The sequence below is a fragment of the Leucopleurus acutus genome (assembly GCF_964270905.1).
Source record: "Leucopleurus acutus genome assembly, chromosome: 11".
Lineage (NCBI taxonomy): Eukaryota > Metazoa > Chordata > Mammalia > Artiodactyla > Delphinidae > Leucopleurus > Leucopleurus acutus.
The window spans coordinates 39,237,063-39,252,556 of record NC_139152.1 but is presented as its reverse complement, the minus strand read 5'-3'; the positions used below and the strand labels follow the sequence as shown (position 1 = coordinate 39,252,556).

The following is a 15,494-nucleotide window of genomic DNA, read 5'->3' as shown; positions in this document are numbered from 1 at the left end:
GGTCTTTAATCCATTTTGAGTTTATTTTTGTGTATGGTGTTAGGGAGTGTTCTGATTTCATTCTTTTACATGTAGCTGTCCAGTTTTCCCAGCACCACTTACTGAAGAGGCTGTCTTTTCTTCATTGTATATTCTTGCCTCCTTTTATCAAAAATAAGGTGACCATATGTGCGTGGCTTCATCTCTGGGCTTTCTATCCTGTTCCATTGATCTATATTTCAGTTTTTGTGGACAGTTCCATACTGTCTTGATACTGTAGCTTTGTAGTATAGCCTGAAGTCAGGGAGGCTGATTCCTCCAGCTCCGTTTTTCATACTCAAGATTGCTTTGGTTATTCGGGGTCTTTTGTGTTTGCATACAAATCGTGAAATTTTTTGTTCCAGTTCTGTGAAAAATGCCATTGGTAGTTTGATAGGGATTGCACTGAATCTGTGGATTGCTTTGGGTAGTATAGTCATTTTCACAGTGTTGATTATTCCAATCCAAAAACATGGTATATCTCTCCATCTGTTTGTATCTTTATTTTCTTTCATCAGTGTCTTATAGTTTTCTGCATACAGGTCTTTTGTCTCCTTAGGTAGGTGTATTCCTAGGTATTTTATGCTTTTGTTGCTGTGGTCAGTGGGAGTGTTTCTTTAATTTCTCTTTCTGATTTTTCATCATTAGTTTATAGGAATGTAAGAGACTTCTGTGCATTAATTTTGTATCCTGTTACTTTACCAAGTTCATTGATTAGCTCTCGTAGTTTTCTGGTAGCATCTTTAGGATCCTCTATGTATAGTATCATGTCATCGGCAAACAGTGACAGCTTTACTTCTTCTTTTCCAATTTGGATTCCTTTTATTTCTTTTTCTTCTCTGACTGCGGTGGCTAAAACTTCCACAACTATGTTGAATAATAGTGGTGAGAATGGGCAACCATGCCTTGTTACTGATCTTAGTGGAAATGGTTTCAGTTTTTCACCATTGAGAACAATGTTGGCTGTCGGTTTGTCATATATGGCCTTTATTATGTTGAGATAAGTTCCCTCTATGCCTACTTTCTGGAGGGTTTTTATCATAAGTGTGTGTTGAATTGTGTTGAAAGCTTTTTCTGCATCTAATGAGATGATCATATGGTTTTTATTCTTCAGTTTGTTAATATGCTGTATCACATTGATTGATTTGCATACATTGAAGAATCCTTGCATTCCTAGGATAAACCCCACTTGACCATGGTGTATGATCCTTTTAATGTGCTGTTGGATTCCATTTGCTAGTATTCTGTTGAGGATTTTTGCATCTATGTTCATCAGTGCTGTTGGCCTGTAATTTTCTTTCTCTGAGACGTCTTTGTCTGGAAGTGTTTGAGAAGGATAGGTGTTAGCTCTTCTCTAAATGTTTGATGGAATTTGCCTGTGAAGTCATCTGGTCCTGGGCTTTTGTTTGTTGGAAGATTTTTAATCACAGTCTCAATTTCAGTGCTTGTTTTTGGTCTGTTTATATTTTCTATTTCTTCCTGGTTCAGTCTTGGAAGGTTGTGCCTTTCTAAGATTTGTTCATTTTTCCAGGTTGTCCATTTTATTGGCATATAGTTGCTTGTAGTAATCTCTCATGATCCTTTGTATTTCTGCAGTGTCAGTTGTTACTTCTCCTTTTTCATTTCTAATTCTGTCGATTTGAGTCTTCTCCCTTTTTTTCTTGATGAGTCTGGCTAATGGTTTATCTATTTTGTTGATCTTCTCAAAGAACCAGCTTTTAGTTTTATTGATCTTGCTATTGTTTCCTTCATTTCTGTTTCATTTATTTCTGATCTGATCTTTATGATTTCTTTCCTCTTCTTAACTTTGGGGTTTTTTGGTTCTTTTTTCTTTAATTGCTTTAGGTGTAAGATTAGGTTGTTTATTTGAGATGTTTCTTGTTTCTTGAGGTAGGATTGTATTGCTATAAACTTCCCTCTTAGAACTGCTTTTGTTGCATCCCATTGGTTTTGGGTCGTCATGTTTTCATTGTCATTTGTTTCTAGGTATTTTTTGATTTCCTCTTTGATTTCTTCAGTGATCTCTTGCTTATTAAGTAGCGTATTGTTTAGCCTCCATGAGCTTGTAATTTTTACAGATTTTTTCCTGTAATTGATATCTAGTCTCATAGCATTGTGGTTGGAAAACATACTTGATGCAATTTCAATTTTCTTAAATTTATCAAGCGTTGATTTGTGACCCAAGATATGATCTATCCTGGTGAATGTTCCATGAGCACTTGAGAAGAAAGTGTATTCTGTTGTTTTCGGATGAAATGTCCTATAAATATCAATTAAGTCCATCTTATTTAATGTATCATTTAAAGCTTGTGTTTCCTTGTTTATTTTCATTTTGGATGATCTGCCCATTGGTGAAAGTGGGGTATTAAAGTCTCCTACTATGTTTGTGTTACTGTCGATTTCCCCTTTTATGGCTGTTAGCATTTGCCTTATGTATTGAGGTGCTCCTATGTTGGGTGCATAAATACTTAAAATTGTTGTATCTTCTTCTTGGATTGAGCCCTTGATCATTATGTAGTGTCCTTCTTTGTCTCTTGTAATAGTCTTTATTTTAAAGTCTATTTTGTCTGATGTGAGAATTGCTACTCCAGCTTTCTTTTGATTTCCATTTGCATGGAATATCTTTTTTCCATCCCCTCACTTTCACTCTGTACGTGTCCCTAGTTCTGAAGTGGGTCTCTTGTAGACAGCATATATATGGGTTTTGTTTTTTATCCATTCAGCCAGTCTGTGTCTTTTGGTTGGGGCATTTCATCCATTTACATTTAAGGTAATTAGCAATATGTATGTCCCTATTACCATTTTCTTAATTGTTTTGGGTTTGTTATTGTAGATCTTTTCCTTCTCTTCTGTTTCTTGCCTAGAGAAGTTCCTTTAGCCTTTGTTGTAGAGCTGGTTTGGTGGTGCTGAATTCGCTTAGCTTTTGCTTGTCTGTAAAGCTTTTGATTTCTCCATCGAATCTGAATGAGATCCTTGCTGGGTAGAGTAATCTTGGTTGTAGGTTTTTCCCTTTCATCACTTTAAATATGTCCTGCCACTCCATTTTGGCTTGCAGTTTCTGCTGAAAGATCAGCTGTTAACCTTATGGGGATTTTCTTATATGTTATTTTTTTGTTTTTCCCTTGCTGCTTTTAATATTTTTTCTTTGTATTTAATTTTTGATACTGTGATTAATATGTGTCTTGGCGTGTTTCTCCTTGGATTTATCCTGTATGGGACTCACTGCGCTTCGTGACTTTGATTGACTATTTTCTTTCCCATATTAGGGAAGTTTTCACCTATAATCTCTTCAGATATTTTCTCAGTCCCTTTCTTTTTCTCTTCTTCTTCTGGGGCCCCTGTAATTTGAATGTTGGTGCATTTAATGTTCCAGAGGTCTCTGAGACTGTCATCCATTCTTTTCATTCTTTTTTCTTTATTCTGCTCTGCAGTAGTTATTTCCACTATTTTATCTTCCAGGTCACTTATCCGTTCTTCTGCCTCAGTTTTTCTGCTATTGATTCCTTTTAGAGAATTTTTAATTTCATTTATTGTGTTGTTCATCATTGTTTGTTTGCTCTTTAGTTCTTCTAGGTCCTTGTTAAACGTTTCTTGTATTTTCTCCATTCTGTTTCCAAGATTTTGAATAATCTTTACTATCATTACTCTGAATTCTTTTTCAGGTAGACTGCCTATTTCCTCTTCATTTGTTTGTTCTGGTGGGTTTTTACTTTGCTCCTTCATCTGCTGGGTGTTTCTCTGTCTTCTCATTTTGCTTATCTTACTGTGTTTGGGGTCTCCTTTTCGCAGACTGCAGGTTCGTAGTTCCCATTGTTTTTGGTGTCTTCCCGAAGTGGCTAAGGTTGGTTCAGTGGGTTGTGTAGGGTTCCTGGTGCAGGGGACTGGTGCCTGCATCTGGTGGATGAAGCTGGATCTTGTCTTTCTCGTGGGCAGGTCCGTGTCCAGTGGTGTGTTTTGGGGTGTTTGTGACCTTATTATGATTTTAGGCAGCCTCTCTGCTAATGGGTGGGGTTGTGTTCCTATCTTGCTAGTTGTTTGGCATAGGGTGTCCAGCACTAGCTTGCTGGTTGTTGAGTGGAGCTGGGTCTTAGCGTTGAGATGGAGATCCCTGGGAGAGCTTTTGCCGTTTGATATTATGTGGATCTGAGAGGTCTCTGGTGGACCAATGTCCTGAACTTGGCTCTCCCACTTCAGAGGCACAGGCCTGACACCTGGCTGGAGCAGCAAGACCCTGTCAGGCACATGGCTCAGAAGAAAAGGGAGAAAAAACGAGAGAGAGAGAAAAAAAAGAAATAAAATAAAGTTATTAAAATAAAAAAATTAAAAAGTAATAAAAAAAGAAAAGAAAAGAAAAAAGAGAACAACCAAACCAGAAAACAAATCCACCAATGATAACAAATGCTAAAAAACATACAAAAAACCTCCCAAAAATTAATGGACAGACAGAACCCTAGGACAAATGGTAAAAGCAAAGTTGTGCAGACAAAATCACACACAGAAGCATACACATACACACTCACAAATAGAGAAAAAGGAAAAAAATATATCGTTGCTCCCAAAGTCCACCTCCTGAATTTGGGATGATTCGTTGTCTATTCAGGTATTCCACAGATGCAGGGTACATCAAGTTGGTTGTGGAGATTTAATCCGCTGCTCCTGAGGCTTCTGGGAGGGATTTCCCTTTCTCTTCTTTGTTCGCACAGCTACCGGGCGTTCAGCTTTGGATTTGGCCCCGCCTCTTCGTGTAGGTCACCTGAGGGCGTCTGTTCTTAGCTTAGACAGGATGGGGTTAAAGGAGCAGCTGATTAGGGAGCTCTGGCTCACTCAGGCCGGGGGGAGGGAGGGTTACGGATGTGGGGTGAGTCTGCGGCGGCAGAGGCCGGCGTGACGTTGCAACAGCCTGAGGTGTACCATGTGCGTTCTCCTGGAAAAGTTGTCCCTGGATCATGGGACCCTGGCAGTGGTGGCTGCACAGGCTCCTGGGAGGGGCAGTGTGGAGAGTGACCTGTGCTCGCACACAGGATTCTTGGTGGCTGCAGCAGCAGCCTCAGCATCCCATGCCCGTCTCTGGGGTCCGCGCTGATAGCCGTGGCTCATTCCCGTCTCTGGAGCTCGTTTTGGCGGTGCTCTGAATCCCCTCTCCTCGCGCACCCCGAAACAGTGATCTCTTGCCTCTTAGGCAGGTCCAGACTTTTTCCCGGACTCCCTCCCGTCTAGCTGTGGCGCACTGGCCCCCTCAGGCTGTGTTCATGCTGCCAACCCCAGTCCTCTCCCTGCACTCCGACCAAAGCCCGAGCCTCAGCTCCCAGCCCCTGCCCGCCCCGGGGGGTGAGCAGACAAGCCTCTCGGGCTGGTGAGTGCTGGTCGGCACCGATCCTCTGTGCGGGAATCTCTCCGCTTTGCCCTCTGCACCCCTGTGGCTGCGCTCTCCTCTGTGGCTCCGAAGCTTCCCCCCTGCCCACCCCCCGTCTCCACCAGTGAAAGGGCTTCCTGGTGTGTGGAAACTTTTCCTCCTTCACAGCTCCCTCCCAGAGGTGCAGGTCCCGTCCCTATTCTTTTGTCTCTGTTTTTTCTTTCGCCCTACCCAGGTATGTGGGGAGTTTCTTGCCTTTTGGGCGGTCTGAGGTCTTCTGCCAGCGTTCAGTAGGTGTTCTGTAGGGGGTTGTTCCACATGTAGATGTATTTCTGATGTATTTGTGGGGAGGAAGGTGATCTCCACGTCTTACTCTTCTGCCATCTTGAAGGTCTCCCTATGTGACTCTTATTTGTATCTTTTTCTAGTGTGTCTTTTAGATTCAGTTAATATCAGAAGTTTTCTCTTCTACATAGTGACTGCTGTCAGATATTACAGACTAGATGAGGAACAAGGAGAAGAGCAACTCTTTCAAACAGGAGTTTGACCTGAACCGAGATCTAAAGGGATAGTATGATTAGTGAGGTGAAAAAACAGGTCGAGTGTCCTCGTACAGGTTCACAGGCACAGGAGTGGGAAATTCCATGGTACCTCTGGAAAGGACAAGTGGTCCATATGATGGCTGGCATGCAGGGGCAGTGACAGAGATAAGGCTGGAGTGTCATGCAAGCCCCCGACTTTGTGCTCTGCAGACTTTATTGTAAAAAATGTGGGGACCATGCAGTATCTTGAATGGGAGAATGATATAATCAGTCAAGTAGAAAATATACTGGTTGGGGCATGGACACGAACAAACACAAACATGTTCTTTCTCTTGCTGAAAAGTAAATTAAAGAATTCAGAGGTGTTTAATCTTTTTCACCCTAGGTCTTGTTTTGAAGGTAGAATGGCATTCACTTAGGCCTTGGGAAGAATGTGATCACAGAAGATTTCTTTTTTAAAAAAATATTTGTTATTATGAAACTTTTGAAACTATTTGAAACTATTTGAAACTATTATGAAACTCTATGTACCAAATCATCTAGTGTTCACTAGCCATACCTTTTTTGTCATATTTGTTTCAGCTCTTTTCCCCCCGAATTATTGTAAAGCAAATCAGAGACATTATGATATTTCATCCCTAAAGGATGTTTCATACATAACCACAATACCATTATTATGCCAAATAAATTCACAATAATTCATTAACGTCATTTTAATATATATGAGGCTCTCAAGTTTTTTCTATTGTTTGTTTGGTTTTTTTTAGCTTTTCTTAGCTTTTTGTTGTCATAAAGCAGTACTCAGACTGAATTAATTGCTGGTTGCATGACTGAGTAGAATTTATGAAAAGTAGTAGGTAGTATGCTTTCACGTATATAATGGATCCTGAGTTCTGTGTGTGCTGTTTTCCTTAGGTGATGTGTGCTGTGGGTAAATATTAATGAAGTTTGGAGATTTAATGCCAGTTATAATTTGTATTATAGTACCTGTACATGCTGAGAGTTGGAGGGGAGGCATACTGCCAGCAGTGGTGTTCTTCTGTCTGCTCTACTCGTATTTTATCATCATTAATTTCATCCTTCCAGCAGACTCATTCCTGACTTCCCCTTAATCTGATACCTTCTCTTTCCTCACCAGATGATTCCAGAATTTGGTGAGAATAAAAAATTTAAAAATTAGTCTTTTCCCTCAAACACAGATTTGGGAGCTGGTAATTGAAATTATATGTATATTTTTATATTAGAAACTCAGTTTATATGAAGTTTGCTGTAAGCTACATTTTTCCACTTGGTCGTTTTATCATGTTTAATAGGTATGAAGAGGCTGAAAAAGACTGCACACAAGCTATTTTATTAGATGGCTCATATTCTAAAGCCTTTGCCAGGAGGGGAACTGCAAGAACATTTTTGGGAAAGCTTAATGAGGCCAAACAAGGTAAGACTATTTTTATAACACCCGGCCCTCACTCTTCCTGTTGACACTCCTGTTACAGAAGCAGAGATTTGCATAGCCTTCCCATGTTTCAAGGATACAGAACCTAGAAAAGTACATTTTCTTTCACAGTTTAGATCATGAATACGTTTGTAGATTTGAAGGAATTCAGCTTCCATAGTGGACCTCTTTATCTTTTAATAGCATACAGTACAATCTGACCAAAATTAATGAAAAATTCGAATTATAGGTGAGAAGGAAAAAAGCAAGAAAAAGGCAAGAATGAAAAGGGAGTCAGCAACCAGGAGGTAGAGGATAATATGAGACTGTAGTGATGCCCCCGCTTTTTTTCTTGATACTAGTTATTTTTTCATGATCTTTTACGTATTTATTCTGTTAGTTATTTTGAAGAACCAACTTACTTCTCTTGTGTGTTTTCTGTTTTACATATTTCTGCTTTTTATTTCCTTCCTTCATCTGTCTTTTGGCTGAATTTGCTGGTTTTCTAACTTCTTGACACATCAACACTTATATAATTGGTTTTCAGCCTTTGTGTTTTGAATGTTCATTTAAATCTGGCAGTTTAAGTCTGGCTTCAGCTGTAGCCCATGCATTTCTTTATCATGGTACAATAGACATAACATAAAATTTACTGTTCTAACCATTTTTAAGTGTACAGCTCAGTGGCATTGAGTACGTTCACATTGTTGTCAGCCATCACCATTACACATCTCCAGAACTTTTTCATCATTCCATTCTGAACATGCTACCCTTTTGACAATAACTCTCCATTCCCCCTTCCTCCAGCCCCTGGTAATCAACATTCTACTTTCTGTCTCTGAATTTGACTATTCTAGTACCTCATGTGAGTAGAATCATACAGTAGTTGTCCTTTCGTCTCTGGCTTGTTTCACTTAGCACGTCTCTAAGGCTCATGCATGTTGTAGCATATATCAGACTTTGATTCCTTTTTAAGGCTTAATAATATTCCATTATCTGGGATTCTCTTAGATTCTGTCTTATGTTTGGTGATTACCCTGTCGTTTGTTAACAGTGTGGGTTTTGGTAAGTTAGATGACCTCTAGATCAAGGCCTCAGTTGCTTCACTGTAAAGTGGAGTTGTAGTCATGGTTACATGAGAATTCATATAAAGCAACTAGCATAGCAGTTGGTAAATGTTAGTTCTTATTATTGCTCACCAGCTTCCTAGCATCCTGAGTAAAACTTCTTGAGATAAAGATGGGGTTACTAACTAAATATATAATTTTTTGAACTCCATAAAGTATTTTCACTAATTTATTATATTTCTTAAAAATTCATTTTAGATTTTGAAACTGTTTTACTTCTGGAACCTGGAAATAAGCAGGCGGTGACTGAACTTTCCAAAATTAAAAAGGTATGCATTCTTTCCACCAAAATATGGTCTTATTTTCTGAAGCATAAACACATTTATTTGTTGCGTGATTAACTTGAGCATATTTTGATAGTCATGGTTACACATTTATTTTCAAGGAATTAATTGAGAAAGGACACTGGGATGATGTCTTTCTTGATTCTACTCAAAGGCAAAACGTGATAAAACCCATTGATAATCCACCTCATCTTGGATCAACTGTAAGTAAAGCCCTTTAATTTTTTCCCTTGCTATTTAAATATCAGTGTTCTATTAATAAGAGCTGAAAACAAATGTTGAGTTAGTAGACTCTGAAAAGAAATGTTGAAATCTCTTCCAAGAGCCATTTTTAGAATCTTTAAAAAATACTTCTTAGGAATATTGGCATAATCAAATTGGGGAAAATTGAGCTGTTTAAAGTTCTGGGGTAACTTTTTAAAGCGACTTTTAATTTAACACTAAATATTTCTACATATTTTCTGGCTTTAAAGGAATTTGGAGCTGTTTTACATTTTGTAATTAAATATTTTTATTTCTATTACTATTATTTGAGATTGGGATTTTATTACAGTAGTCTTGCATCTTCTGTGGGGTTTGATCTAAAGTTAGCACTTTGGCAAACATCTAGTACAGGCATACCTTGTTTTATTGCACTTTGCAGATACTGCGTTTTTTACAGATTGAAGGTTTGTGGCAACCCTGTGCTGAGCAAGTCTATCAGCGCCATTTTTCCAATAGCATTTTCTTACTTCATGTCCTTGTGTCACATTTTGGTAATTTTTGCAATATTTCAAACTTTTTCATTACTATCATATTTGTTATGGTGATCTGTGATCAGTGATCTTTGTTACTATTGCAAAAAGACTTGCTGAAGGCTCAGATGATGGTTAGCAATTTTTTGCAATAAAGTATTTTTTAATTAAGGTATGTACGTTTTTTTAAGACATAATGCTATTACACACTTAAAACAGTACAGTATAGTGTAAACGTAACTTTTATATGCATTGAGAAAGCAAAAGATTTATGTGACTTGCTTTATTGCAATATTCACTTTATTGTGGTGGTCTGTAACTGAACCTGCAGTATCTCCAAGGTATTGCCTGTATAGGCAGAGTTATTCTTAAGAATATACACTGCACATCGTTTTTGGTATGCCATACTGTTTTTCATTAAATCCAACAAAGCCAGTTTTCTCCTGCAATATTGGAACAGAAAGAGTAGCTGGTAAAATTCAGTGGTTTGTTTTGTTTATATATATATATATCTATATAGTGTGTGACTCTATGGTAATTTCTAACATTTACATGGTATTATATATAGAAATTATGAAAGATAAAATGCATATAGAAAAGTACACAGAACAAATTAAGATTTAAAGAATAAAGTGAACATCTGTGAAACCACCAACCAGGTCAAAAAATTGAAAGGTATCAGCCTCCAAAAATCTCCCTGTGTGCCCCTCACTGATCATGATCTCCCTACACCCTAGAAGTAACTGTTATGCATGGATGATGCTTTGAGAGAAATAACAATTTTACAAGGAAGTCGGAGCAGATATTTTTATCCTCTTACAAAGGAAGAAGGTGAGGCAAAGAAAGTTTTGTGTTTTGCCAAGCTCATAGTTCAAGTTAGTAAGAGATAGAGGAATTCTTTGTTTAATATTTTTCTTGGGTTCTTATTTTGACTTTATTCTTGAATTTTCTGAGATAATAATTGTTTCATGTGCCAGGCATAAATCTTAGTTGCTTTCATACATTTTCATATATCATGTTCATTTTCATATATCATATTCACTTGCTATTATTCTATTCTTAACAATAAAGGTGATTAAATGTTTAATCCAATGTGATTTAAACTTTTATCTCTTTGTAAAACTTTGTCACAGAAGTTAATTCAAAAGGTAAAAACAAAGCCTTTGTCAGACTTTTGCTGTCCATAATTATAAAGACATTACCATGTGGTAAATCAGATATCTGTGTATGGAAGAATGTCCCATGGCCAGTATACCCTAAACAGCTTTTATAAATCTGTTGGGTACTCTTCTCCCTCAGTTTAAAAATCAGTTTATGTTAATAGTTGTGAAAATGCAACATAAATTTGAATCTTTTGTGGCTGGATCTCAAAACAGAACACCTTCACGAATTGAGAGATCTGGGGTAAACCATTTTGTAACTGATCCAACAGAAACAAAATCATTATCCTAGTGGGAAGGGGAGAAAATTGCTATTTATTTTTATAATAGGTCTCCCTTTAAAAAAGTGGGCATTGTTTAAAAAATAGTAGGTGCAGTTTGGTATGATGCTTTTGAGTTGATTTGAGCCCCATTTCATAAGCTTTAAAATTTTAGGCGAGTGTGAACCCTATGTGATTCTTACTTTTTCTACTTAAGTTGAGACTAGCTCACAGGTTAGTTGAGATCAAAGGAAATAATGTCCAATAATGCTAAGGCAGTTTCACGTAAAACAAATGTTAATTTCCTTTTCAGTCATATATGTGTGAGGCCACCTGGACACTGAGGAAACTGGTCAGGAAAGAAAGGAAGGCCCAGGAGGTGGAGAAAAAAGAGTCCTGGGGTTACTTTATTCAAGCGAGAGGCTCGGTTGGGGTGTCCTGTGCTTGAGGGTTTGCAGCGGGGAGTACTGTTAATATATCTTCTATAGAGAGACTGTAGGAGAGCAGTAATGTAGGTCAGCTGGGCCTGGGGTTCCTCGGTAGGATAGTAGTAAATGAGAGTTTGTCGTGACCTCTTGGTCTCCACCAGAATATTTTATTTTTTCCGTTTTCCTGTTTCCCCATATCAAAAATTCACCTTTCTGCTTGGTCTCCTTTGTCTCTTTCTCCTTTTCTGTTTATTCTTTTTTTAAAAAATAATTTTATTTATTTATTTATTTATTTTTGGCTGTGTTGGGTCTTTATTGCTGCACGCAGGCTTTCTCTAGTTGTGGCAAGCGGGGGCTACTCCTCGTTGCGGTGCGCGGGCGCCTCATTGCCGTGGCTTCTCTTGTTGTGGAGCACCGGCTCTAGGTGCGTGGGTTTTGGTAGTTGCCGCTCGTGGGCTCAGTAGTTGTGGCTTGCGGGCTCTAGAGTGCAGGCTCAGTAGTTGTGGCGCACGGGCTTAGTTGCTCCGCGGCATGTGGAATCTTCCCGGACCAGGGCTCAAACCCATGTCCCCCGCATTGGCAGGCGGATTCTTAACCACTGCGCCACCAGGGAAGCCCTCTGTTTATTCTTATTTCTCTTTTCTTTTTCTTGAAATGGTATAATATAGAGTTAAATAAAATGTATGCTTCTAAATCTTAATTTAAAAAGAGATGAATTGATCCTTTCATGTTTTCTTACATCTTTCAACTGTAGTGGTATCTTTTGTGTTTCACTCCTGTTACCAGCATACTGTCATCCCCTCATCCCTCCCAGCCATCAGTAGCATTGAGCAGCTCTCAGTAGCCACTGGTCTACCCTGAAAGAGATCATCTGTTAGGAAATTCATTAACTAGGATCATGTTTACACCTCTGTCGTCAATGAAAGGATTTGGTTTTAGATGGAACTGCATTGGTACAATTCAATAGTTATAATCTATTTTTGATAGTCTGTTCTTTAACACTATTTTTTAACACTAACACATATCCATTCTTGGTCAATATCTTGATAGAAAACTATTGGTGTTGATAGTTATCAGCAAAGCAAAGGCCTTAGATTAACATGATTATCCTTAAAGATAGAACCGCTAACGGGATTCTGTTAACAGACTTTTAATAGCTTTTTTATTTATGTGCATTCATCTAGTAACACTCAGTTGTTACCATTAGGTCTTTTCTTAGTTATGCTAATGGAATGCCTGGTTTTAACATTGAATTTAGTATATATGTCAAAAGTTTTTATATTTACAGCTTTCAGATTTAAAATTCAACTGTACAGTTGGAATGAAAACTTAGAGTATACTGAAACACGTCTTTTATTAAAAAGCAAAGAGTATTACATGTAAACTTAGGAAGAAATTGAAAATATTTGCCACCTGTTGTGATTGAAATAAATAGTGAATGCTATTTATATTAATAAATTAAAAACCATTATTGTGGTCAGGTACTTACCAACTTTGTGTAAATTATTTGGCAAATCTTTAATTCTAGGCTGGTTTTATCCAGCAGTTAGAGGATGCAGTTAGGTTTTTGTTTTTTAAAAATATTTATTTATTTCCTTATTTGGCTGCATCCGATCTTAGTTGCAGGATCTTCGTTGCGGCATGCAGGATCTTTTCTTTCATACAGAATGCAGGTTATTGCCTGGCCTTGTTCTACTTGCCTTCAGCCCACAATACTGATGTCACTTGGTCATATTTTTTTCTTGGCTTTGTTGCCTCTAGGATAAACTTCAAGCTCCTTGATACAGCACACAAGTCCCTTTATAAGCTGCCTTTAAGCAGCCTTTCAGGCTTTGTCTCCACCTCTCCTCCCCTTGCACCAGCCCTACTGGACTTCTCACCTTTCCACTGACCATGCCATACCCTTCACCACTGCCATTCCTGGGTACTTTTTCTGTGAAGCCCCCTGATGTCCATTTTTATCTTCCTTCCTCTGTTCTTTCAGCACTTTGTACCTGTACCTTTTATAATGCATATTCCATTGCCTTGTAATTATTTATATATGCATCTTCTTTCCCCCATTTAGACCTACATATGGTAGTCTGGCAGTATGACTCCAAATTGAATTTACTTACAACTGGGATGTTGGCTGTAAAAACACTGTAACCTTTTAATTTGTGCCCCTAAAATAGGAAACCTTTGTATGTTGATGCAAAGAATTGATTTTAATTGTTGTAGAAACCACTCAAGAAGCTTATTATTGAAGAAACTGGTAATTTGATACAGACTGTTGATGTGCCAGATAGCACTACTACTGCTGCTGCTCCAGAGCGTCATCCTATTAATCCAGCAAAGGTAACAGCAACCGCTGGCACAAGTAAGAAGAACTCAAGCCAAGATGACCTTTTGCCCACAAGTGATATCCCAAAAGCAAAAGTATTGAAAATAGAAGAAATCAGTGATACTTCAGCTCTGCAGTGAGTAGAAATACTTTTATCTGATGGTCATCTGGAATGGCAGTAATCCCACTAGAAAATAGATATTGCTGATGAGACTTCTGGTTTGTACTCATCCACATAGTTTTTTGAACTATCCAACTTTACATTGTAGTTTTTCTTTTAACTGTAAGAGAGGTTTTGCTGAAGGAATGATCACTATTCCTTTACCACACTGAGGACTTTAGAAATACGAGAGAGTATCTTTTTAAAAATATATATTTAAAAAAAAATAAAAATAAAAATAAAAAATAAAAATATGTATTTTAATTTTACTGGAGTATAGTTGATTTACAGTGTTGTGTTAGTTTCAGGTATACAGCAAAGTGATTCAGTTACACAGATACATATATTCATTCTTTTTTAGATTCTTTCTCAATATAGATTATCACAGAATATTGAGCAGAGTTTCCTGTGCTATACAGTAGGTCCTTGTTGCTTATTTATCTTACATATAGTAGTTTTTGTATGTTCATCTCAAGCTCCTGATTTATCCCTCCCCTCCACGTTTCCCCTCTGGTAACGATAAGTTTGTTTTCAATATCTGTAAGTCTGTTTCTGTTTTATAAATAAGTTCATTTATATCTTTTTTAAAAAAATTAGATTCCACGTATGAGTGGTATCATATGATATTTGTCTTTGACTTAATTCACTTAGTATGATAATCTCTAGGTCCATCCATGTTGCTGTAAATGGCATTATTTCATTCTTTTTTATGGCTGAGTAATATTCCATTTTGTGTATGTACCACATCTTATTTATCCATTCCTCTTTCGATGGACACTTAGGTTGCTTCCATGTCTTGGCTGTTGTAAATAGTGCTGCAGTGAACATTGGGGTGCATGTATCCTTTCAGGTTATCGTTTTCTCCAGATATATGCCCAGGAATGGGATTGCTGGATCATATGGTAGTTCTGTTTTAAGTTTTTTAAGGAACCTCCATACTGTTCTCCATAGCAGTTGTACCAATTTACATTCCCATCACCAGTGTAGGAGGGTTCCCTTTTCTCCACACCCTCTCCAGTATTTATTGTTTGTAGACTTTTTGATGATGGCCATTCTGACTGGTGTGAGGTGATATCTCACTGTAGTTTTTGATTTGCATTTCTCTGATAATTAGTGATGTGGACCATCTTTTCATGTGCATTTTGGCCATCTGTATGTCATCTTTGGAGAAATGTCTGTTTAGATCTTCTGCCCATTTTTTGATTGGGTTGTTTGTTTTTTAGACATAGAGCTGCATGAGCTGTTTGTATATTTTAGAGATTAATCCCTTGTCGTTTGCTTTGGTTGCAAATATTTTCTCCCATTCTGTGGTTTCTTTTCGTTTTGTTGATGGTTTCCTTTGCTGTGCAGAAACTTTTAAGTTTAATTAGGTCCCATTTGTTTATTTTTGTTTTTATTTTCATTATACTAGGAGGTGGATCAGAAAAGGTATTACTGCAGTTTATGTCAAAGAGTGTTCTGCCTGTGTTTTCCTCTAAGAGTTTTATAGTATACAGGCTTACATTTAGTTCTTTGATCCATTTTGAGTTTATTTTTGTGTATGGTATTAGAGAATGTTCTAATTTTATTCTCCTACGTGTAGCTGTCCAGTTTTCCCAGTACCATTTATTGAAGAGACTGTCTTTTCTCCATTGTATAGCCTTGCCTCCTTTGTCGTAGATAGTTGACCATAGGTG

The 15,494-nt window shown here is 37.7% G+C and overlaps 1 protein-coding gene across 2 annotated transcripts in view; it reads left to right on the top strand.

The window, feature by feature from the left end:
* The window catches only part of RPAP3 (RNA polymerase II associated protein 3), a 41,965-nt gene that overhangs the window by 19,951 nt on the left and 6,520 nt on the right, over nucleotides 1-15,494 (top strand). For both annotated transcript variants that reach the window (XM_082851122.1, XM_082851123.1), the window contains exons 10-13: nucleotides 7,227-7,348; nucleotides 8,671-8,741; nucleotides 8,858-8,959; nucleotides 13,556-13,794. In XM_082851122.1, the coding sequence (XP_082707248.1) occupies nucleotides 7,227-7,348; nucleotides 8,671-8,741; nucleotides 8,858-8,959; nucleotides 13,556-13,794 (534 nt within the window). The remainder of the gene's footprint in view (nucleotides 1-7,226; nucleotides 7,349-8,670; nucleotides 8,742-8,857; nucleotides 8,960-13,555; nucleotides 13,795-15,494) is intronic.